Raw genomic sequence first — 24,579 nt, forward strand, 5'->3', positions numbered from 1 at the left:
ATTTCACATGACATTCAAAGACATGGCATATCAGTCAATCGGATCTAGATTTGCTAAGCATACAGTTTCTTAACAAAAAGTGGTATAGAATTCTACTGAGATATTTATTTAGGACAAGTTTTATTGGGTCTAAGTTATGCCAGAAATTACTTTCAGGGAAAGCATAAACATTAGTCCACACAAATTAAACTTCTTTGGCTTTTCAACGCAGGAACACTGGTTAGCATTTTGGTTAATAGACTGTGTCTAATTCAAGACTCAAATGACTGTTTCTCAAGGGAAAAAGTAAACAGACCGGGATGACTTTTCCAAATATTTAGAGTTGCTGCTGATATCCAAGAAAGGTGAAGATTTGTAGCCAATTAAAGCTCCCCAACCAGGAGTTGGATACAGTCTTGAAGCCATGATACGCCCTTAAGATTTAGACCACATTCCCTGCAGCAAAATACATTCCTGCCTATATTACTCTGCAACATCTTTCTTATTTCTTACATATGAGACTTCCCTGAATTTACTGTACATCCTCCATATTATTTCTGTCCAACTTCTCAGCAATTATGAACAGTTCTAGATAAGATTCAACCTACTCTAAGAGTAAGATGAAAACATCAGTATTAGTTCTTGTTTTAAGTGAAGGAAAAAGATTCAGTGCTACTTGTGGAAAGAAATGACTTAAAGGAGACTCTATATTATGCTGAACACTAGTTAGAACAGTTGCAATTCTTGAAAAACACTTCATACAGTAGGAAAAGCTACAGGATTTACAGCACGCAGCATATGATCGACATACTTCACCCAGCAAATTTCTTATCCATGGAGCAGAACATCCATTAAAATCCATGTCTCTAGAGACAAGAATGTCATACTGGAAAAAATCAATCACTTTGCACAAGTTCATGTAGATGACCTCAGTTGCACTTCTCTTATCTCTCTCTCTATAGATATACTTAAATACCTAAATATGTAAACTTATATAAATATTTAATATATTTATAAACAGATATATGAAAAACGCAAATATTTACACACATATAGACAAATAAACTTATCTTCTTAAAACCTGAGATTTCAAGTAATAATTACGTAGAAAGAAAAATAAAGAGATGAGGGAAGACCAAACGGCTTAAACACAGAAATATAAACAAGTTCTTCCTGTCCATTTTGTACCTGTGTATCTTGTTTATTTATCTATGTCATTTACTTTTTGACTGATTGCAAATCTAACCATTGACAAAGGTTTTTTTTTTTCCTTTCTCAGTGAGGCCTTGGTTGTTGCACCACTTAGAAGTATTCCTTTCACAAGTTACTACCTAAAAGGTAGTCTCTCAGCTGCATGTTATTTCCAAGTTACTGATGCATCACACTAATAGAAACTTCCCATTCCACCAAGTTCAATGGTTCAGGAAAGGAAAAATCTCTCTCCTTTTTCATTTTGTTCAGTCTACTCCTAACTCCACCACTCTTAAGAGAAAGGCAGCTGTAAAAAAAGTAGTGTCTCTCATATATAGTTTTTAGGAAATAATTATGTTCTGTCATTTGTTCTACCAGTCTTGTTTGAGATTAACATCAGGAAACCTAGCAAAGAAACGCACAGCAGAACACTTACTATAACTTAGATAAAATAGTTCAAAAAAATTCAGTACAAAATCAAGTGTCTGAAGCTAGACAGTGTGTGAGGACAAGCTCTAGTACAGTTGAGACCGGACAAGCTCAAATGCTTGGAAATAAACAAGCACTAAAGTGGCTAGTATGGTTATTGGTGAGCAATCTATCCTTTGTGACTCATGTTTGCAACACTGAGATGTTACTAAATCTAGAATGATAAAGATATGAAAATGACAGCCTCTACAGCTGCTGTGTTTTTAATATACCCTTGCACACAGTATTTTACTATGCGTATTTTCCTGATTTTCTATTTTTATGCCTTCTATTCCATGCAAAGACTAGTATGCTTAAAAATATCAGCCATAGAGCAATTCATTGAGAGTAACGAGAGGATAAAAATTAGAGCACACAAAAAAATCACCTGTTTTGATAAGTTACATAGAAAGAACATAGCAGCAAACACAAACAAGCTCAAAGTAGATGACAAATGATGTAAATAATCACAAAACAGCAGCATGGAGAAAATCTTTTCAAACTAATGCACCTGGCATCACCTCTGCCCTGATGAAAAACATGGTACTTGCTTCCTTTCACACCTTGGCCTGGATTAATGAATTTCCTTGCTCTGCTGAAACTTTTTTTTTTTTTTTTTTTTTTTAATTTAATCTTCATATCACATCACCATCTCATTTTAACTCTTCAGAACTAAACCAACCAGGAGGTTGAAGATGAGTAAAGATGGCGTCAGACAATATAGCTGCAAGATTCACTGTGATTCCTGCATAAGTACAATTGTTCAGTATCAGTAGAATGAATTGAGTGTAGCTTTCAGAAAAAAAAAAAAAAAAAAAAAAAAAGATCTTTTCTACATGTCTCCTTTAAATCTTCTAAACGTTATTTTCAGGACCACTCTGCTTATTCCTGTTCAACAAAACTACTAATGTATTATTCTAACGTTACTTACAACACAAAGTTCTTACTGTAAAATCAACAATAAGAGAAATTAATTGCAAGTGGTAATAGTCCTGTCCCTCTTGGCAGCCAAGAATGTAACCATGACTTATAACTGGCTGGATATTTAAAGTGTTAACAAATAAAAATAAAATAAAAATCCACACATAACAAAATTATCTGCCTATTCTGCCTAGAGTTACAGAAGATATTACAACGATATTAGCAAAGCAGAAATTATCTGATGTAATGCCAGCAAGCTGCATTACCCTTATTCTTCCTTCTCAGCAGTCAGTAAATAATGCACTCTGTATTCCAAAATGTTTTTGAACATCCACCAAAAGCTATTCTAAATCCACAATAAAAAGGCAAAGTGCAACCTTGTTAAAATTTTGTCTTCACATATACACAGCCAGTTTTTACCAGCATGCATATATATATTTTTGGGTGCTTGAAGATCTCTTCATCATTTCTTTTTTTTCTCTTCAGGAAAAAAGATAAAACATTTATGCAGAAATATGAGACAGAAGGATAGATAGAAAAAGAAAAAACCTTCCAGCTTTATTTGATTATTTAGTAAATAAGTGAATATCTTGTAAGAGACATGTTTTTCTTATAGGAATGCACCAGGAAAACTACAATTATGCTTACAACTGTTTAGAGCTCTTCCCACCTCCTCTTCTGTCAAGCACTTTAAAGCACAGCGTGCTTAAACATGTTGGGATTAAGCACACAGTTACAAGCAGCCTTCTTCCCTTTTCAGTTATCTGTTAAAGGCTGACTACTCATGCTCTCAGTCAATACATTTCAGATGGGAAAAAGCAAAAACAGAAAGTTCAGATCACCGTAGTAGGCAACACGTTATCTTTACAGACCTTTAGCAAGATGAGATTTGTGAGTGCGATTGCTCTGATAAAACCCTAAGGACAAGCCTAAGCTAATTGCTTGGAATAGTATTTCCTTCACAGGCACAAGAAGTCAAGTAACAATTGAATTATAAACACAGCAGACAAATGTACAAGAAGTATATAGGACCAATAATTAATGAATACTCAAGTTAAAAAACAAGACACTTTTAATATTAAGCAAATGAAATACATTAACCTTTTCGTACTTTCATTCATGGAAAAGACTAAAAATTGCAACCATATTAGCTGTCCTACATGATTACTTCTCTGTAGATTTATGAGATCTTAAAAAAAGAAAAGTATTCATCTCAAGCAATATCTGATAAAAAAAAAAAAGTCTACATTTTGAAAACTATTTTCCACTAAACACTATCACCATTTCCATGACAAGATGTGATGGCACAACCTGGAACACTAGGAAACATCTATTCATTGTATGTGTGACAGAGAACTGGCAAGAGGCTGACGTCCAGAGACTGTGGAGTCTACTCCTTGTTGATCTTCAAAAGCTGCCTGGACATGGGCCTATGCATCATTAAAGGTACAGTTTAATCAAATGACTACTACTAATTTTTGGACATTTAATTTCTCAAAGTATATTGAAACCTTATAGGTAAGCCATTCTAATTACCAATAGTGATAAAAAGAAAAGTGAAATACTTGCTGCATCCTGCCAGAAAGGTCACATCATGTCTATAGATTTAGTGTCATTACCATTAAATAGTCTGCATCCATCCCATCCTTAGTAAGTTGTAGAGAACACAATATTCAAGGTGAAGCTGTACCACACTAAACATAGTGGGAGAATCACCTCTTCTGACCAGTTGGCTGTGCTGTGCATAACGTACCACAAGGAGCAGTTTGCACCTTGGCTGCCAGGGCACACTTCTGGCTCACATTCAACCTGCTGGGGATCAGTCCCTCAAGATTCCTTTCTGCAGGGCTGCTCTGCCACCAGTCTTTCTTGTGAGCTCCCCCCCCCCCCAGAGATGACAGCTTGCTAATTCTAAGCTTTGATAATGATAATAGAATTGTTGTTCTGATTTTTTTCACAGTACATTGTTTTGCATACATTGATAACATTTTCAAAATCAGTCACGTGTTCCCCCCTACTGTCCCCATTCTCTTACACTCTAAAAATTACCACTCATATCCGAAAATATAAATTCTCTTAAAGCGTTCTTTCGGAAGCTTCATGCTAAGTAAAGTAAAAGAAGTTATTTTGTTTTTCATCTATTAGGGTGTAAAACTGCTTGCAAATATCGTGTCAATTCTGAATGTGAGACTTCTGCTTAGAATGAATTTCATAATGTCATCTTCCACCTTCAAAATCTGTTATACTATGGATTATTTTTGCCACAGTACTGTTCCTCTTCTAAAGGTTGGAATTATTTCAACATCACTTCATGCAAGAATATTTTCATACTCATCACAGTATGTTACTGGTGTCCTGAACTTCAAAGGTGGCAATAGTACTGTTCCTGCACATTATGAGACTGCACTTGAGTCATCATCTTAACATTCCTTTGTCCTTACAATGTTTTCTTCTGCTTGCTCAGGAGGAAAACATGAAGAATTATTCTGAATTAATGACATCGTATATCGGAGGGTCAATTATATTTATACTTGACAAAAACCTTGCTTAGAGGAAGAGGTTAAAGGAAAAGCATATAGCTAAGAAGGGACAGAAATAGATCTAATCATTAGATAAGAGGGAGTGTTTCCTGTATGGTCACAGGATTCCATAAGAGTTAAACTGGATACGGTTGCCATGGAGCTAAGACTCCCATAGGAAAAAAAATTACAGCATTTTGAAACATTTGTTGGAAGAACACAGGCAGCTAAATAAATGACAGTGCACCACTTTCAGGCTCTATTAGGTCACTTAAATTCTACCTGCAAGTGGAAAATTGAGGGTATGGTTTTTAGAGGCTTTATCACTTCTCTGAAAGAGTGGTTCAGTCCTGCAAGAGTTTGCACAGGTAGTATTCAATGCACCAAGCCTATTAGAGCTCAAAAAATGTTTGGGCAAGAAATATGATTTGTTTTTTGGGTGATCCTGCATGGAGCTAGGATTTGAACCTGGTAATACTTCTGGGTCCCCTCAAACTAGGGTTATTCTATATTTCACCCAAAGACTTTCTGATTTTTGTCTAGGAACTGTAAGGAAGTGTCATGTGCAAGACTACATCATTCTAATTGAATCTTTTTTTTTCTATAGAAGTAAAAAGTAAACTGTAGTGTATGGTTTAAAATGCATGTATATGAAAAAAAGATAAATTTGTATTTAGTCTTTCAAATTCTTTGAAACTGCATTCCTGCTATTGAATTTGATCACAAAGTCAGATTGTTTATTCCAACAAAGCCATACCTGAGGGGGAGTAGAATTATTCCTTACAAATACATTGATGGGTCACAGTGTTGGTACACAAGAAAAAAAATGTAATACATAAATACATTTAAGCTGAAAAGCTGAAATAAGTTTCAAATTGCTAGACAAAAGGATGGTAGAACCTAGCAAGGAAAAAGATATAGCTAGCTTTAGAATTTTCATTCTAAACTTCAAATGCAAATGGATTCAATGGCTTCAATTCCTTCCAGTACTATATTCCTATGATAAGGAATAAGTAAATATTTCCACATTAAATAAAAGCAACTGAAGGACTAACCTAAGCAAAGATAATTCAGGCAAATGCTCTGTAGTTAACAAAAAAAAAAAAAAAAAAAAAAAAACCCCACAAAAATAAAAAATATCAAGTGCTAACAAATCAATCAAACAGAAAAATATTGGTTCAGTGACCATAAGCATGCAAAGTACCCTTATCTGTTTGTTACATCTTTTTCCTCTTCTATATTCAGGAACATTTACTCCTCCTCACACCTCTCAAAATCTCCTTTTCCTTGCCTGTTCACCTGCAGCCTGTCCAGTTACTGATCAAGGAAAGTTCTTTGTATCACAGAAGGTATTGTATTCCTCTTTTTGTATAGCGCCAAGCAAATCCTAGCCCTTGTCTGGATGCAAGAGTGTTATACATTTTTAAATCAAAACCCTCAAATACCAAAACACTGCCTGTGAAGATATTCAATATATACAGTCACAGGTACCAGACAAAACTTTCCTTGCATACAGTAACAGCTTGACGAAGAGTTGTGAACATTCTCAGAGTCTTTCTTCAGAGCACATTAATTATGCTAAGTTCAGTTTTTCTGTCATGGTTCACTTGAGATAAATCTCTCCAGTTTGGCCAAGTAATTTCATCGTTTCATTGGTCTGAAATTACCACTGCTTATCATACCATAAGGATGGCTGTACTACTTAATATTGAATCATAATTTTTCAAACAAAACTATCTATAAATGTAGAAATACAAATTCTGATTAGCTTTGCCTATCCAACATATGCATTAGTATCTTCCTTTTTGAACCTGTAAGCTTTTATGTTAACCACCTCTGCCTCCTAAATACTTATTAGGCAACAGTACATTCTCATCACATGCAAATACAAAGGACTGACCTTTATGCACAGCCTTTGGTCAAATTTTATCTAGTTCTGCATTTGAACACCACACTAACTTGCAATTAAATGTAAAGTCACAACCTGCAGCCACTAATATAAGCTCAACTAGTAGTTACAAGATCCATCAGACAAAGCAACTAGATTGAACAACAATTTTTATATGTACTTCTTATAAAGGGCATTGTAAATAATTTTTTATAATGGCAGTTAGAGACGGGACAAGGGGAAATGGCTTTAAACTGGAAAAGGGTAGATTTATACTAGATACTAGGAATAAAACCTTTACTGAATTTCTGTTCCAGCTGAGACACTGGCACAGGTTGCCCAGTGAGGCTGTGGAAGCTCCCGACTTGGAGATATTCAAAGCCAGGCTGGATGGGGCTTTGAGCAACCTGGTCTAGTAGGAAGCAGGGGCCCATAGCAGGGAGTTTGGAACAAGATGATCTTAAATTTCCCTTCCAACCCAAACCATTCCATGAGTCTATGATTCTATGAACATTGCAACAGTAGAAGAAATGCTCAGGGAGAAGCAGGTGTTGCTATTGCTTTAGTCTGATATTTTCAGGCAGTATCACATTCATATTGTCGTAGGCAGCATTTCTCAAATACAGTAACTCGCTATCCTGTGTATATTCAAAATGCTTAAACTCATCAGTCAAAACACTATCTTTGTAGTTATGAAAAAGATTAGTATAAAAAAAGTACAGAAACAAAGATCATTTCAAGAAACTAAACAATGTTCAGTCATATGTGCCAAGAACTCTGACACTGCCACCAAAGCAAACAGCACCTGGACAATGACTTGATGTGATGGTTTAATTCATGTACTGCCAAAAGCTCTCTAATTTTGCTATATTGTATAATGCTCACTTCTCAGTAAGGAATTACTGTGATTTTACTTCTGTCTTCTGGAGCAGGCACTTGAAGAATAGCTCAATGACTTCCAGTTTTCTGTCAGAACACCTGGCTCAAGAAACAACAGGAGAAGAAAACAGTACAGAGAACCTTGTATGTTAATCCTGTCCAAAGGTACCTAAGTTATACAGCTGGCTGACAGGGTGTTTCCCTGTGGTTTCCCCAGAGTGCTGAAAATTCTTGTAGGGATGCTCACACAAAAAGTTGGATAATTTCAGGAAGTAGCTTAAGGCTAGGATAATTTTCTATCAGCTCCCACGTCATGACTGAATTCTGTTACTACCACTCAGTTTCTTTAGACTAGCAGATAAAAACAGATGTGAAAGATAAAAGAAAAACGTATTAAGATAGATTACAAGAACACGACAGACCTGTACCATCACGCACTTCATTTTTAAGCAGCACTAGAACAATTCTCCTGACATAACAAATTACCTATAACAAAATATCACTATAATCTAGCAATTTTTTTTCCTCAATTTTTTTCCCTCTATTTTCTATGCTTCTGATATCACACTTCAGAATTCTGTGATTTATGATTCTAGATGATCTTCATATTGGCCAGAATTGAAAAGGTCATATTACCACTCTAATTGACAAGTTACGCCTTATATACGAGGCCTTATTTAGTCAATGATGTTATTTAAGCCTAAGGTCAATCATGAGAGAAGATGACTTGGGAAGATCCCTAGCAAATAAAAGTAGATGAGTCTTTCTAACAAAAACAAACTCTTGTTGTGAAATAAAAATGGCATGCTCAGGATGAATCTAGAATATTCCATACCAACAAGCTTCCTGATTTTGAAATTAATCACAGAGAGATGACACTTCTTGATTCAACTATTCTCAGAGTGATTTTTTTTCCCCCACCAGTAACAAGGAACCAAAGGATAGAACTTTATAGCTTGTTGTTTGCTCAGTAATATGGCAAGAACTACACTGGTTAGCAGTAAAGGACCATCTTCAATAAGTTATCTGCAGTTAGGCTAGCTAAGCCGTTCATGGTAAGTCATCTCAAAACAAAAATGAACAAAAGCCTGAGTAAGAAAAGCCTTTTCTGTCTCTTTTGATAGAATACTCCCTAATAAGGAAAAATGCAAATACTTATCACCTCCTTTTAAACTTTCCACTTAGGAAAACATTTTAATAATCTCCTTGCAAACTACCCTTGCAATCTCATTGTGTAACAACTCAGTGAACAGAAAGGATTTTATTTTTATTTATTTATTTATTTTATAAAGGTGGAACAAGCTGTCTGCTCAAAACAACATTTAAAACTCTTTTAGAGTACATTTGTTTCTCTCTAGTGGGGCTAGTAGCTGCTATATGTTGCTTCTATCTTTTGTAATCATAAGAGCAAGTAAACAGCATAGTTGATGCATTAATTTCATGCATAAAAGAAATTAAGTGTAAAATATGCGTTTGAAAGTTTTGAAACTCAGGCTGATTCACACGGCTAAAGCAAGAGTAGTCCTTAATAAGCCAAACTTGATACCCTGATCTCCATTTTGCACATTCAACTGAAATAACTGTGGGAGAAGTACTGTACACATCAATGATGAAGAAAATAATTCACATCCTATATTTCGCTCTGGAAACGGCATTATATACACATTTCCATGAAAATTAACTAGCTAATGTTTCGTCCTATAGTAAGCGCTTACTTCTCTTGTAAAACAAAAATTTAGATTGATGGGCTTCTAATTACAGAAGCTTTTAGAAAATGCTATTATACTTAACTTCATTTTGTATGTACAAAGAAACTATTTGTGTTCCCACCTTCATAAAATTCACATTACTTTTTAAAATTTTATATACATTAAGAAAATACATCAGCATTTTTACTAAGGTAAAGAAAAGCATAAGGAAAAAAAACATTTTATGGTCTTGAATTGACATAAATTATCCAAATATTCTACATTCACAACAACTAGTATGAGATGCAACATCACTTAATTTTACAGGTTGCAGAATTTTGGATAGGTGTGTATCACAGTCTTACTAAAGAACCTATTCCTAATGCCAACCTGACTCTTCTGACACAGATGCCTACCATTCCCTCAGGTCCTGTCACTGTCACCAGAGAGATCAGCACTTGCCCTTGTACTCCATAGGCAGTAATGAGGTCACTTCACCCTCAGACATCTCTTCTGTAAGCTGAACAAACCAAGTATCTTTAACTGTTCCTTGTAAGTCACATCATCACCTAGTTGTTTCACTGTATTCATGCCCTTCTTTGGGCACTGCCTAGTATTTTTATACCCTTCTTATACTGCAGAGCCCCAAACCACACACAGTGCTTGGGGTGAGGTTGCACCAACACTGAGCATAGTGGAATAATTATTTATTTTGATCAGTTAACTATACTGCATTTAACTCAATCCAGGATGCTGCTGGTCCTTTTGTTTGCCAAGGCACACTGATGACTCATTGAGCTTTCCATCACTCCAAATGCCCAGATCTCTTTCTGCAGGGCTGCACTGCAGCCACTCATCCCACAGACTGTACATACATCCAAGATTACACCATCCCAAATACAAAATCCTGCATTGTTTTTGGTAAATTTCATACTTTGTGATTGCCCAAGGCTAGTACTCAGTAATCAAGCACACAGTTATTTCACCCACTCAGGAAGGTAACTTACAGTAGAGCCAACTAAAAATTTTCCCTAAGACAGTCACAAAAGATACAGTACAGTAAGTAGAGAAAACTGCTGAGTGATTCAGCCATCAGAAGTGCACGTCATCATCAGCCAATTCCTGTAATATCATTTATATAAGATTTCCTAAACTACTTTCACGTGAGGAAATAATACAATCAAAATAAAGATAATGAGAGCCAAATACCACGTTATTTGGATAAGACTATTTTTAAGAGATCTGCAAAACTTTTCTAAGTAAGCAAGGAAAGAGATTACAAAGACAAATTCAGTCTACAGCAAATCACAAATCTTACAGGAAAGGTTTAGGGTTTGCAAATTGTAAAGTTAATTTTTCTTCTACACATTCAAAAAATGTTGTTCTCAATTAATCCTAATGTATGTAATTAGCACATAGAAAACAAAGGCAAAAACAAAGTTTTAAACAAAGTCTTGGAACATATTTTTAATGTAATCATTCCTTACTTCCACTGATAGTGACTGATCAGGAAGCCACATCTTATTAATCCCTATTAGTACTTTTTTTCAGTTATAGTCAATATTTAAGACAGTCTACATACCTATGGTATGTATAAAAAGGAAAAAATGCAGACATGCCGTGCATAGACCAGTGTCTACTCAACTCTACTTTTCATAATTTTGACTACATGGAAACTAGAAAATCTATTGATTTTTGCATTTTAGAAAGTGTCACCAAAACAGGCACATATTATAGTAGAAAGTTGAGCTAGAATTTGGAACATAATACTGTCAGTTATTTGGAAAGATGTTTTAATTTTTTTAATCATTGTTTTAAAATCAAACGTTAACTGATGGTGTACTTAGCACGTGCACCATCACTTCTACACATCAAACATCTTCTGATTTCTACAAATTACTGATATTAAATACCTTTAATATGCACCAAGTACATGTGCATTCTGGGAATTTTCCATATAAAGAGATTATGACATAGTATGATGAACTTCAGAGGGAGTCTTGGGAGATGGAAGTCATTTGGCCAAAAGCATTTTAGTGAACCACCTAAGGCATTTTAATTTGTATGCTAAGCGTGATGTTCCTTGTACTCGCTTTTGGATGTGATACGGCTGATGCAATTTGAAATTTTCAATGGTTTAAATTAGTTCCGCAGCTGCTGCTGAACAGCTGGTTGAAGTCTGAGTTAAGTTCTATTTTTTGTACAAGTAATTAATAAAGGATTTTATTTAGGTTGATTCTCTTGTGCTTTCTTTTCTTTACATTATTGACAAGAATTCACATTGTTACTCTTGAGTCAAAGGATGTTGATATTCTGGTGTTGGTGAAGCTATCTGAATCCTAAAGTAATCAGAATACTCAAGACAGAAAGAGATGTTTGTAGTGAGCTAAAAACAGCCCAGGCTTGTGTTGACTACTCGTCTTACCGAGGAACCAGCACTTGCTTAGTTGGATAAAAACCCAGTAGAAAGAAGAAATCTGATATTACTACTGAATCTCTCAACATATTCTGCTGTTTAAGCTGCCTCTCCTCACGATACACCAGATGAGTGAACAGGAAAAAAGAGGTAACCTGATCAACATGCTGATCACCAGCTCCCATTCACATCTAAGCCAAATCTGGCAAGACAGCTTTCACCAATAGCAGGTGCACAACTGCTGATGAACTCCTATGTGTATGCATCATACTGCAGGTGAGACACTATGGAATAGAAACATTTTTTTCCTGTAGACTTTTGTAATTCCTATGCATGTATCAATTTTGAATTACTTCAGACACACTATAAGGATACCACAAATTCGCTAATTCTTAATATTCCCGGGAACTGTTTTTTCTAAAATTACAGTAGTTACCCAAGTAAAGTGGGAAAATGGCTTTTTTTTTTTTTTTTTTTTTTTTTTTAAATGTGGACATTCTTTTAAACATCTTACATGATTTTAAAAGCCTTCCAACACTGAAACTGCTGCATTCTACATTATGAGGAGCAAATACTTACCATTTCTGAGTTTTGAACTTTTTTGGAGGAAAGAAGTAAGAATGAAGGAAGGGGGAAGAACCTGCTTTATTATCAGAATGCAATACAAATAAAGAGAAAAGTCCTAACTAAACTTCTATAATTCAAGAAAATATCTTACAGTAATTAGAAAAACTACAATTTTTTTCTTACTAAGCAGATATTTTGATGATTCTTTACTGTCACGCCTTAGTAAACATTTGTGCTGTTAGTTGTTTAGAAAAGAGCGTCAAAGTTGTCAGCCATGCAATGTTATCAATTTTCCAGAAAATAACTGTTTTTCTTCTCATTAAAAAATATTACTTCATAAAACTGTACAACAGTAATCTGTCCAGTAACTGATAAATACCTACTCTAGATTTCCAGTTTGTAAATGAGGGCAGGTATAACGCCCTATCTTTCCCACAAACATCTCCAAACATACTAGTCAGCTTAACCATAGACAAAGACGTGCAAAATTGCTTACTAATTCTTCACGCCATAGCAACTATAGAAAAGGTATATCAATAAAAAATTTATGCTGTTTTGCTAGTGTAAACTGAGGTCTACAGGAATCATGATCTAAGGTATTCAAGTTTCTGATACATTTTATCTAATGTCATGCCTTCCAATTTTTCTGGATTTTCTAAGATCATTCTGAGATCGTTTGTTGCACCTACAGGTATTTGTATTTTCCAGGATTAACTAAAATGCCTAAGGAATTGTCTGGTAACTCCCATAATGATATTAAAAACAGAATGCTAAAACTAAATCTGTAAATTGAACAAATGAACCAAAATTTTCATCAAGACATAATTTAATGTATCCTGTTTTCTTTCTTTCAAAAGCATGTTTGTGGCTGTTTTCTTAAACAGAGATGATTGACTGAGGACTGTACTTACTATGCATCCATAATGCTATGAATATACATTAGGAAAAATACACACTTTATGAACGAAGTCAAGAAATAACAACTTTAAAACAGCATCCTGATTGAATTTAATGTATTCTAAATAACTATGTACAAAATTTATTTTTCCTCTCTTCTCTGCCTCTAATGCACCTGGCAGCATTAGGCAGTGTGGTCACAGCACTGTCATGGGAACTGAGAAAGAAACAGCTGGGTTTCAGTATGAATCATATTCAGTCAGTAAGACAGAGGATTAGGGAAAAAGGCACAGAGATCATACTATCCACTTGATGCATTTTATGGAACCATGGGAACCACAGTAGTTCATTACTGAAGATACTAACTGCTCCTTCAGAAACACAGAAGTAGAGTTTGAGCAGAAATCAATCCCTACAAAAGCCAACAATGGAACTAGGAGAAAAAAGAAAAATATATCCCTGGAGCACTTGTTTAGGAATACTGCATAGTCACAGGTCATGGAAAAAAAGGAAAAAAAAAGATTTTAATTTGCTGATTTTCTGAGGTACAACTTAAGAGTTTCCTTGATTGTAATAAGCGTTATTTCTGCCGATGAGCTTTATCACTGATACGAGAAAGGGAAAAACTGACAGAGGGCTGGGCCTAACACAACTACATTCAGTCTTGCAATTCTTTCTCAACAACAAGCTACATGCAGAATGTTCTAACTGATACACTTAGCTCTTTTTTAAATAGCAGCTTTTGAATTTAAACTGAAGAAAGATACAGTAGTAAAGCATGATTCTAATTTACTGTAATGTAATGCTATTCTTTAAACATCACAGACTGGGCCAATACAGGCAAAACTGCAGCTCACTCTATTTCATGAACTGTAGCAACTCATTAAAAAACACTGGAAAAATAAAAAGAAGGCATGTACATAAATTCAATGCTAATAGGGGAAAAAAATGTTACTGATCTGAGGAAAACATTCAGTTGTCAGAATTAAAAAGGAAAAGCAGCAGCAGCATCTATGTTTAATTGCTGTGGCTTTAGATTTTAGATCTTCACACAGAATGCAATACATAGTGTTGTAGGATGCCTCTCTGCTTTATTTCCTTATAGAAAAAAACCACCTAAGTTTACAGTAAACTGTACAGATCCATACTAAAAAATTGTAAGGTAGGTACCAAGGAAACAAACCAAATGCATACGCTATCTGCAACCTGACATATTAACACCTTTAGAAGGGTGTCCTGAACTCATCTATCTTTCATTTGATAGAGGTGAAAGCCAATTCCTCTCCGACTGTTCATGACACAAGTCCTCACTTGTTACATCTTCCAAAAACGCATTTGCCTTTTCTCCTTTCTGTCCTCCCCCATATTCTATTCTATTCTACTATCAATTGCAATTTCATTTTTCCAGAATATTTATTTAATATTTTTTTCACTCCTCTTCAGTATCCGTCAGTAAATCTATTTTATAATTGTTGCTGGAATTAGAATGCAAAAACTACTACCTAGCAGCATAGTGGATATCTCTTTACTGCCTTCTTATATTCCCATTTGTCTTTCTCTGCTTTCTTATTTTAATGGGAAGGTCTGGGTTCACAGAGACTAACTTTTTTTCCTATATTTGTACCAAAATCTTGGAACAAACTTCAAGCCATAAAATTTCAAGTGTTAATTAGATTTCAAACAACTTTTATCATACTAAACTTATCTTCAACTATAAGCTACTTCAGAAATGTGTTTCAATTTATATCCAAACATGGTGCAGTTTCCCCAGAGAACTGTTCCTTGCCTGGAGCCTGAAACATCTGCTTAAATGAGATTATTTCACCCCCCAAAAAGCGATTAAATGCTACAAATGAGTTGAATAGCTCTGATGTAGATATCAAGCTAGTATGTCCATAGCTAAAACCAGACACTCTCTATAGCATGAAGATAGACTGTCATGTTTATACTATGACAGAGCTTTTGCTTCAGATTTTGCCTTGTAAAGGGGCTGCAACATTGCAGATCTTGTTTTTATATTTCAGCAAAAATAATCACTCGCAGTGTACTACAGCATAAGATGCACAGTGTCAGCACTAGCAAAAACTATCACGTTATCAATCTCAATCATGAAGTATTACCCAGATATTTGTCAAAGAAATAGTAAGTGAAGAATAAAGTAACAGTTTGCAGAGAGTGACAAACTGGGCAAAGTTAATCATACTGTTCAGAACACATAGGAAGTAAAAGCAAGATTTCAAAAGTACAGCAACACTATTTGCAAAGAAGGATGCTACAACTTAACTCATGTCAAATTTCTATGATATGTATGATTTCTATTGTAGAAACTGAAGAACAGTAAGGCAAAAAGTGTAATTGTAAGTAGCAATACCTGTAATAGACTAAAGTTCAAGAAGCAAAAATGAGGTAATTGAAATACCTTGCTTTAAAAAAAATGTGGAAGAGACATATAGAAAGTTAATTATTTGTCATTCTTATAGTATAGACCGTTATACGGTTGTCAAAATATTCTGGCAATACAAATCACAATGGGACTATGTAATGAACAGAGATAAACAGATACATTAACATTGAATTCAAAAAGTCATTTAAGCTCTTAATACACATCTGACCTTAGAAGCAATTTATCCAAGATTATTCTTTCATTCATTTTACCCTTTGTTGTGATAGGAAGTAAGTAACAATTGTATCATGAAATGCACTGCAGTGACATCAGACAAATGTCCTAATTAATTTGAATACAATACCATGGAACATATTCAGCTGTTTAAGTAGCATGCAGAACCACTGCCACATCCACCAAAGAGACTTTGGGAAAATATCATTAATTTGATCTTAAAGTATTCTCAGCCTTTGTTAGATTCTATATTGCTCGTATATAAACATAATAATAAGTAATTCAGAGAACAATTTTCATATTTTCCCAGTATTTAGTTAACTACTAAACAAATTTCTCACTAGAAGGATCCTCCATTACTGTTCGACACATGGACGTTAGTCCAATGTACTTCTTTGCAAGTATTAATCTAGTGAGCATTACCAAATCAAGCCACAGAGACTTGCACTACAGATCTCAAAAAGGATATCAATATGCAGGTGACCCCTCTTTAGTAGCCTAACTATTATGTTGGACTATTAAAGATGAACTATTGTAATGCGTGCATTTCACATGTTCTTTGTTTTATCAATAGGGATACATCATTAGGTACACAGATCTGATAAAAACATGTGTTGAGAATATTTAAATAAGAACTGCCTATATGCTGCATTAATTTTAGGTAAACAGAAATAAAAACCCCTAAAGTTAGAAGAGATGATATATTATCACTTTTTATATTTATATTTGGCAACAATGAAAATGATTGAAAAAAAAAAAACTTATTTAGTATCATTCCAGGCAGCTCTTATTGTAAGACTGAGATAACTTCCCATCTCGTCTACAACATCAGCACAGCAGATAACCTCACTTTCAAGCAATGTTAATAAGAAAATCACAGAATGATGGGTTGGAAGGGGCCTCAGTAGATCATCGAGTCCAACTCCTCTGCTAAAGCAAGTACCCTACAATATGTTGCACAGAGAGGCTTCCAGATGAGTGTTGAATACCTCCATAGAAGGAGACTCTAACCTCTCCAGGCAACCTGTTCCAATGCTCTGCGAATCCTTACTGTAAAGAAGTTCCTATGCATCTTTGTATGGAACCTCCTTCAATCAAATTTTAGGCCATTGCTCCTTGTTCTATTGCTACACACCAATAAGAAGAGCCTGGCCTCATCCATTTGCCTCCCACCTCCTTTCAGATATTTATAAACTTTTACCAGATCCCCTCTCAGTCTTCTTTTGCCAAGGCTGAACAGACTCAAGTTACTCAGCCTGTCCTCATACAGAAGACACTCCAGGCCCTTTATCACCTTTGTAGCCCTCCACTGACTCTTACAAGATCCCTGTCTTTTCAGACTGAGGAATCCATAACTGGACACAGTATTGTAAATGTGGTTTCACCAAGACAGAATAGAGGAGAGGATCACCTCCCTCCGCCTGTTAGCCTCACTCTTCCTAATGCACCCCCAGATACCATTGGCCTTCTTGGACAAAAGGACTCACTTCCGGCTCATGGCCAACCTGCTGTCCACCAGAACACCCAGGTTCTTTGCAGATCCTCTACATCAAATCTTTCCCTAACTGATGCATGCAGTTACTCTTCCCCAGGTGCAAGACTCTACCCTTGCTCTTGTTAAACTTTATCAGGTTTTTCCCTGCCCAACTCTTCAGTCTATCCAAGTCTTGCTGAATGGTAGCAGAGCTCTCTGGTGCGTCAGCCACTCATCCCAGCTTAGTACCATCAGCAAACTCACTGAGGGTAGATTCTATCCTTTCATCCAGACTTTGATGAAGATGTTGAACAAGACCCAACCCAGTACAGGCCCCTAGGGAACACTACTAGTTACAGGCCTCCAACCAGGGTCTGTGCTGCTGATGACCACCCTCCGAGCTCCGCCACTTAGCCAGTTGTCAATCCACTTCAATGTCCACTCATCCATCCCACACTTTCTAAGTTTCATAGCAATGTTGTTCTGGGAGATGGTGCTAAACACCTTGCTGAAATTAATGCACACAACATCCTCTGCTCTCCTCCCACCTACCCAACCAGTGATAACATCACAGAAGGTTACCAGGTTGGTCAAGTGCGATTTCCCCTTGGCAAATACATGCGGACTACTCCTGACAACCTTCTGTTCCAATTGCTTGGAGAAGGTAATGCAAAAATAAATAAATGCATTCATAAATAAATGTGTATAAGCCACCCAATTACCTGAAGTCTGAGAAATGACAACATCTAAATGATTAAAAATATAACTGAAATAAAAAAAAATCTATAAACTTCTTATGTAAATCAATGCAAATAGTCTAGATTTTGAAAAAAAGTAATTCAAATATTCTATTTTAGGTCTTCATAAAAACACTATTCTGCTATGTAATTATAGCAGATAACTTCTCACAGTCTATGACAGAAAATTTCCCATTCCTTTCCATACACATCTGTATGACTGGATGCATTTATCAAAATGTTTTAAATTAGGTCATTGAGATAAGCTGTTAAAGAACAGTCCAGGAAGACAGAAGTGCATAGGCTTCTTTCACTCAGAGTTATGAACAATTTATACAAAGAGTCAGGCACACACAAGTGCAAACAAAAGGGTATACATACACACACCAACATCTTGTTCAAATCTGTGAAAAGCAAGATGCAACTTTGATCAACGTGCTATGAGGCATCTCAAAAAAATTATTCATTTTTATTTAAAAAAAGTAGAAAAATGAAATAGGAAAATAGAAATACAGTGGATTTTGGGAAAATAGCAAAGCAATAAACCTACTAACCAGTGTTACAACCACAGTTCAGACCCTAACTTTGGCAGGTTTCATTACAAATATATTTAAATTGCTCCTATACTTTGAGAGCAGGGCCCCTCCACTGATCCTTTCTGTTGGCAAGTGACTATGCAGGTATTTCTGATGGATGAACACAAAAGCCATCTACTCAAAGGTGTCACCTCATATTCGATTCATTTGGCAGCAGTGGAAATGACAAAGAACTTGAAAACAGTTTCCAAAGTGGAAAGGACTCTGTCAGGTTATCACAGCAGTAAAGTCCCTAGCAAGAAAGGCTCAAATGAAAGTGCTCTATAGTCACACACACATGATACCCAGGATCACAACGTTCTTTCCATATTCCTCCAGACATTATTATCAAAACAGCACTGGTTAACACACCTACTACACAAACGCTGTAGAAATGCTACCTTCATAAGTTTCTAATGCATCCATACTTTAGGAAGGAGCAATAAACAGTAAAGGAAAGTCACCTAAAGAACAAATGTTACAAAGGTAACATACTGAGAGATGTCTGTATTGCAAAGTATGCACAAGTATTAAGTGCTTTGCCCTTAACATTTGTGCCCTTTACATGTATGACACACAAGTATGCTCAAATACACTTAATATCCAGTCAAATGCCGACAAAAGCCACCAACTAAAAACTGGAGATTCAAGCCTTTTACAGAAACAAAAGAAAAAAAGATTTCAGAACAAAAGCAATGAGGTAGTGGGATAAGGAAAAAAGTGTGTTCATATGTTTATTTATATTCATCCTGAGCTGAGAAGCTGAAAAACAAAAAAGAAGAAAGGAAATTAACAATGTATTAGCAGTATATTCTTTTAAGTAATACCACTACACATATGCACATTACACAAGAAGTGGGACTGAATTGAATACCAAATACACACTAATGCTATGACAGCAGAAGTGTTCCTGCCCTCTCCCCCGGAATTTGTTCTCAAGTCCATTATCATTCTTATTGCTGACAAGTTAATCAAATAAGAGAAATGTCTTACAGCAGAAAGTGATAGGGAAAACTTGCCACCAAAATTTATTAATATGCCCACAAGTTCACTGCTCCCTAGAAATGAATACAAGTGTCATTTTAAGAGTTAAACTTCTGCTCTATTTAAAAAAAAAAAAAAAAAAAAAGATATTTTTAGGATCAAGAGTGATTTAATCTTCTGTTATACCTCACCATGACAGAGTTTTCTCAGAGAGCAGTGTGTTCCTTATAACACTCTAGAGCACTTCTTCCTAAAGTCTCAAAATGAAAAGAATTGGAATGTCAGTGATTTCCAAAGACGACTCATCTATGCAAGTATGGGAAATATTCATTAGCAACTTAAATTCCCAGAAATGTTTTAATCTGCAGAAGATCCTGATCAATCAGTAATGACCCCGGAAGAATTCTAAACAGTTTCTATACTTCATGCTTGCATGTACACACATGGCATCAATAAAAGCTTTAAGTAATAAGTACTGAAAGCTTACACTGCTGAGGCATTCAGTATTTACAGTAAGAAAGGAATAATTTATTGTTGTGAAATGATGAGTGATTCATGAAGGTGAAGCTTGAGATAAAGCAACAGTAACTGATATGTCTATTCACAGAAAAGAAGCTGGGGCTCTCCAAGGTAGAAATCTAGACGGCTACTTCCTATCATCAAGTAAAACAAACATTACTGCATAGTCTCACTTGCTGCCTTTTTTTTTTTTTTTTTAAATCTCTATTTAGCATTTAGCTGTTGGACAGAAGCACAATAGAGTTCTACCAGCATAACAATGGGTCACAGCAGCATTAATTGCCATCTCATGCAGTGCACAGGCAAAGTGTCTCCCCTCATCACTATGAAAGACTTCAGTTAAGGGAACATCCTAAGAAGTGAAGGGATGAAAGACATTCATTTAAAGCTCCAGTCTCAAATAAAAGCACCATCTCCTAAAAGCACAGTAATCCACTGGGCTACATAACACAGATACTTCTTCAAAAAGTGAAGTCAGGGGAAGGATGTTGGATAAGATGATACATGAGATTATTCATTTCCTCTCACACTGAAATTCTCACAGGCTTACAAGTGCAAATGACATTTTATCACACCTGAACAGTTTGTATAAACAGCAGCAACTACCATCACTCTCCAACCTTTTATAGCCAAAAATAAATTTTCCCAGTCTCCTAGAAATTAGGCTTGCAATCTCTACTTTGGGCACTTAACATGTTATATTTTAGAAACTTACCCATTTAAAGTTATATCAACTCTAGGGGAGAGTTTCTGGAACATTACTCATGATGAATGTGAAGGTAGTATGGAAAGAGAAGGGAATACGCATATCATTTTTTTTCATGTTAGTTACACAACAAAACACTCTTAGTCATGCAAGATAAACATAATGAATGAGACAAGATGATATACGAAAAGGACATTATCTTCTTTCTACACATTAATGTATAAACACTACTTGCTTATAAGTCCAAATTGGTTGTCATACTAGAATTGTGTAAAGCCTTAGGAAAGAATGGTGTGAGGGCTCTTTTTAGAAAATTACACTGAGTGAAAGGTATTTCACTAATTAACACCCCTTCCCAAAGAAATCCTTATGTCCTCTTAAAATAAGCCTCTTTTAAGCAGAGAAAAGATCCCAGAATATTTGCAGAGCCCCGATTTTGACATCTGTTGGTATTCCCTATGCACAAATGTGCTTCTGTGTGCATGTTTATTGGAAGAGGTCATCAAGGGCTTGCTTGGATTATTCATCGTTTTCAGGCTCTCCTATTTGCAAAGCTTCTGTTAATGTCAGTGAAATCTAACCTAGACAGAAGTTTCAGAGGTCAGATATTTGGCATGCTGCATTTAGAAACCCAAGTACAAAGTTGACAAGGATGCTTCAGACATAGGGGATTACAGCGGAAATAGGTCTCCCTATGCCTAACTGGCTATTGAGCAGATTCAAGGAAGAACATACTGAGATTGCCTGATGTTATTAAAGCCTGCATTTTTGCTTTTTTTTTCCCCACTGACTAAATCAATTCTTCAATTTGGCAAAGCCCAGCACAGAAAAAAACACTATTTTTAATACAGCAGAAAAGGAATAAGACACAAGACATAAAATCAGATACTACATGAACAATAAAAAGCAGATACTTACAGTTCGTAGGAACTGTATTTCATCTTCCCCTCCTTCACCCCCTTCAGCCATGGCTCTTGAGGAGTCAGCTCTGCTAAGACTCTGATCGCCTCCACCGGCAGCTCTCTGCGCTCAGTACAGCTCCTCTTCTCCTATCAGTATTAGCATATAGCTAATCCACAGCCATATAGGGAGCTCAGCAAACTCCACTGCACTGCAGACTGTCAGTCAACCCCCTCACTGCCAGAACCAACTGTGCTGCTTTTCCAGCTCATAGCAAGCAATTCCTCTCCTTTTCTCCCTTAACTCCCTACCCTAGAGGCAAATACATATATAAATAAATAAATGCCCTATTGTTAAGGTATTGCAGGAAGCATTGAATGCATCATTAGCTCGTGGTGGCTTGTTTTATTTTTTATTTCCCATACAGTTTAGACATAACAGCAATAATGCTGAACTGTTAATGAAAGCAGAGCTTACACTTCCATTTTCACAGACTAGGATACCCAATTCTGCACTGAAACGTATCAAATTTGGAAACTCAGGTTTTTTTTTTTACTGATTTGTGCAGCAGAAAGATGCAAATCATCATAGGACATGCTGATTTTACAAGCTGATTTTGACATCAGATGTTTTCAGCTTGCTTGCAATAACCACCTTTTTTTTTTTCCCCCCCTGCATAAGCAGCTGCAAATCTGATTTCTAAAATGACTCAATGATCGGAACCTACACTGTGTAGTTATTTTTGCTATCTTTTAAATAGCATTTAGATAAATATCCTATGGACCACAAAGATTTTATTTGTAGCATTTCAAAACTGCACGTGAACACGCATAGAAGATAGCATAAATTCAGTTCAAAACCTACCCAGCACGCATGTTTAAACACAACTTGAAATAACTGTTATGCATTATTTAACTTGACTTTAATTTGTTATGAATGAAAATGGTTCAATATAAGTAAATCAGCAAGGGGGAAAAAAGCACATAGCAGATCTGGTACCAAATATACTAGAGTAAAGGGAGGAAAAGAGAAAGAAAGCATGGAAACAAGAGATAAGAGTATTAGTGAGGATCTAGCCAGCCAATTCAGTATATGATCTTACATTTCATGACAAGGTTGCAAACACAGCCTACTCACACGTTCCGTACCCACAATTTGTGACGTCCACATCTGACATCTGTACGTGCTTTTGCAAAGAATACTGTATGCACACAATCCTTTTCTGAGAAACGCCATGGTTTTGTTTTACAAATGAAAAACTGAGGCATTAAGGTAGTGGGAGAACAACTTTCTTGGCAAAAGACAAAAGTTTCACAGCAGAAAAATGGATTTAATACTTTGTCCACAAACAAATACACTCACATGCGACTGTTCTTCAGACACAGGACCTAGAACACGTTGCCCCTACCACCAAAAATACTATTGTGATTTCTCCCTAATAACAATTAACGTAGACACAAGCTAAACCACAAGATGCCCAACAGTTTATCTTCTTCAACAGGCAAAACACTTTGAAAAATGTTTCACTCTCTCTCACCACCCTGAGAAACCCTGTCAAAAAATAATGATGATCACATTACTTGGCAACAGAAGCAACTCCAAAGCTTCCATGTGACACAGCAAGTCAGGCAAGCCAAAGCCCTGACAGTCCATCTATTCCTCCTCCCCATCATTTTTTTTTCTGCTGTAAGCACACAACTCACTTTTGTCCAAGCCAGGGGCAGTGTGGCAGAAAAATATTTTTCAAAAGATATTTGTCAGAAAACCGGTTTGGTTGCTGTGAATGTTTTTGTTGTGTTGTTTTGTTTTGTTTTTCTTTTAGATTCCAGTTGTTATTGAATGACTGTTTTCTTCTCTTTCCTCATAAACAAAAAGGGCAAAACTCAAGAGATACTCTAAAGACTAATATAGTTACCCTAGAAAAATTCAATCTGAAGTCTACAGAAAAATTCCCAAAGCCAAAGCAAGCCACTTGCCACTTCAGTCTGTACTGAAAAACAGATTAGGTAGAGAGGGGTCTACTGATGATATGTGCTTACCCAAATATTTACACGGATTTGATACATGTATCACATAGCACAGTCCACATATGTAAGGAGAGCTTTTCAGTGAAGCCTTAAGGAAACACCTTTTAAGGAATGTTACTTCTCTTGGAAGGATTATAAACAAGGAAAACTCAACATATTGGGAAAAGAAGTGCTAGAAGATTCATTATAAATTCACAGACACACACAAAAGTATTCCTTCATGAGTAGAAATCAACTTAATTCAGTACATCTGCTGATGAAGTTTGATTTTATTTAGTAAGAGTAAGACTTTCAGAGAGAAAATTCTGAACGTGCAGAGTTGAGATTAATCTACCTGAATCAAGCTGAAAGGAGAAAATACGTAACTTTTAAAGTGTTTTTCTCTATATCTTAGTATTCTGTCCAAAATGGTTCCTATGAAACTTTGATATACTTCTAGAGTAAAATATTACTATGTTTACATCGGGTAAAATCAGTACCTATGTCCGGAACTTTTAATAACATAGCTACAGAGGTTAATGCATTTATTTAAGTACGCATATCAACATGCTAGAATCTCACTTTGTATTTCTAAACAGAAGATCAAGCATATGAAAAGAAATGAATGCTAAGAATACCTCTAACACT

At 35.7% G+C, this 24,579-nt stretch overlaps 1 protein-coding gene across 4 annotated transcripts in view; it reads right to left on the minus strand.

The window, feature by feature from the left end:
• RYR3 (ryanodine receptor 3) overlaps positions 1 to 22,049 on the minus strand; it is a 189,206-nt gene extending 167,157 nt beyond the window's left edge. For all 4 annotated transcript variants that reach the window (XM_042883222.1, XM_042883045.1, XM_042883138.1 and 1 more), the window contains exon 1: positions 21,944 to 22,049. In XM_042883222.1, coding sequence (XP_042739156.1) covers positions 21,944 to 21,994 — 51 coding nt within the window. In that variant the 5' untranslated portion in view covers positions 21,995 to 22,049. The remainder of the gene's footprint in view (positions 1 to 21,943) is intronic.
• Positions 22,050 to 24,579: the final 2,530 nt, after the last annotated feature.

The sequence above is a fragment of the Lagopus leucura genome, unplaced genomic scaffold (genome assembly GCF_019238085.1).
Source record: "Lagopus leucura isolate 7727_CA_CO unplaced genomic scaffold, USGS_WTPT01 Super-Scaffold_1, whole genome shotgun sequence".
NCBI classification, from domain to species: domain Eukaryota; kingdom Metazoa; phylum Chordata; class Aves; order Galliformes; family Phasianidae; genus Lagopus; species Lagopus leucura.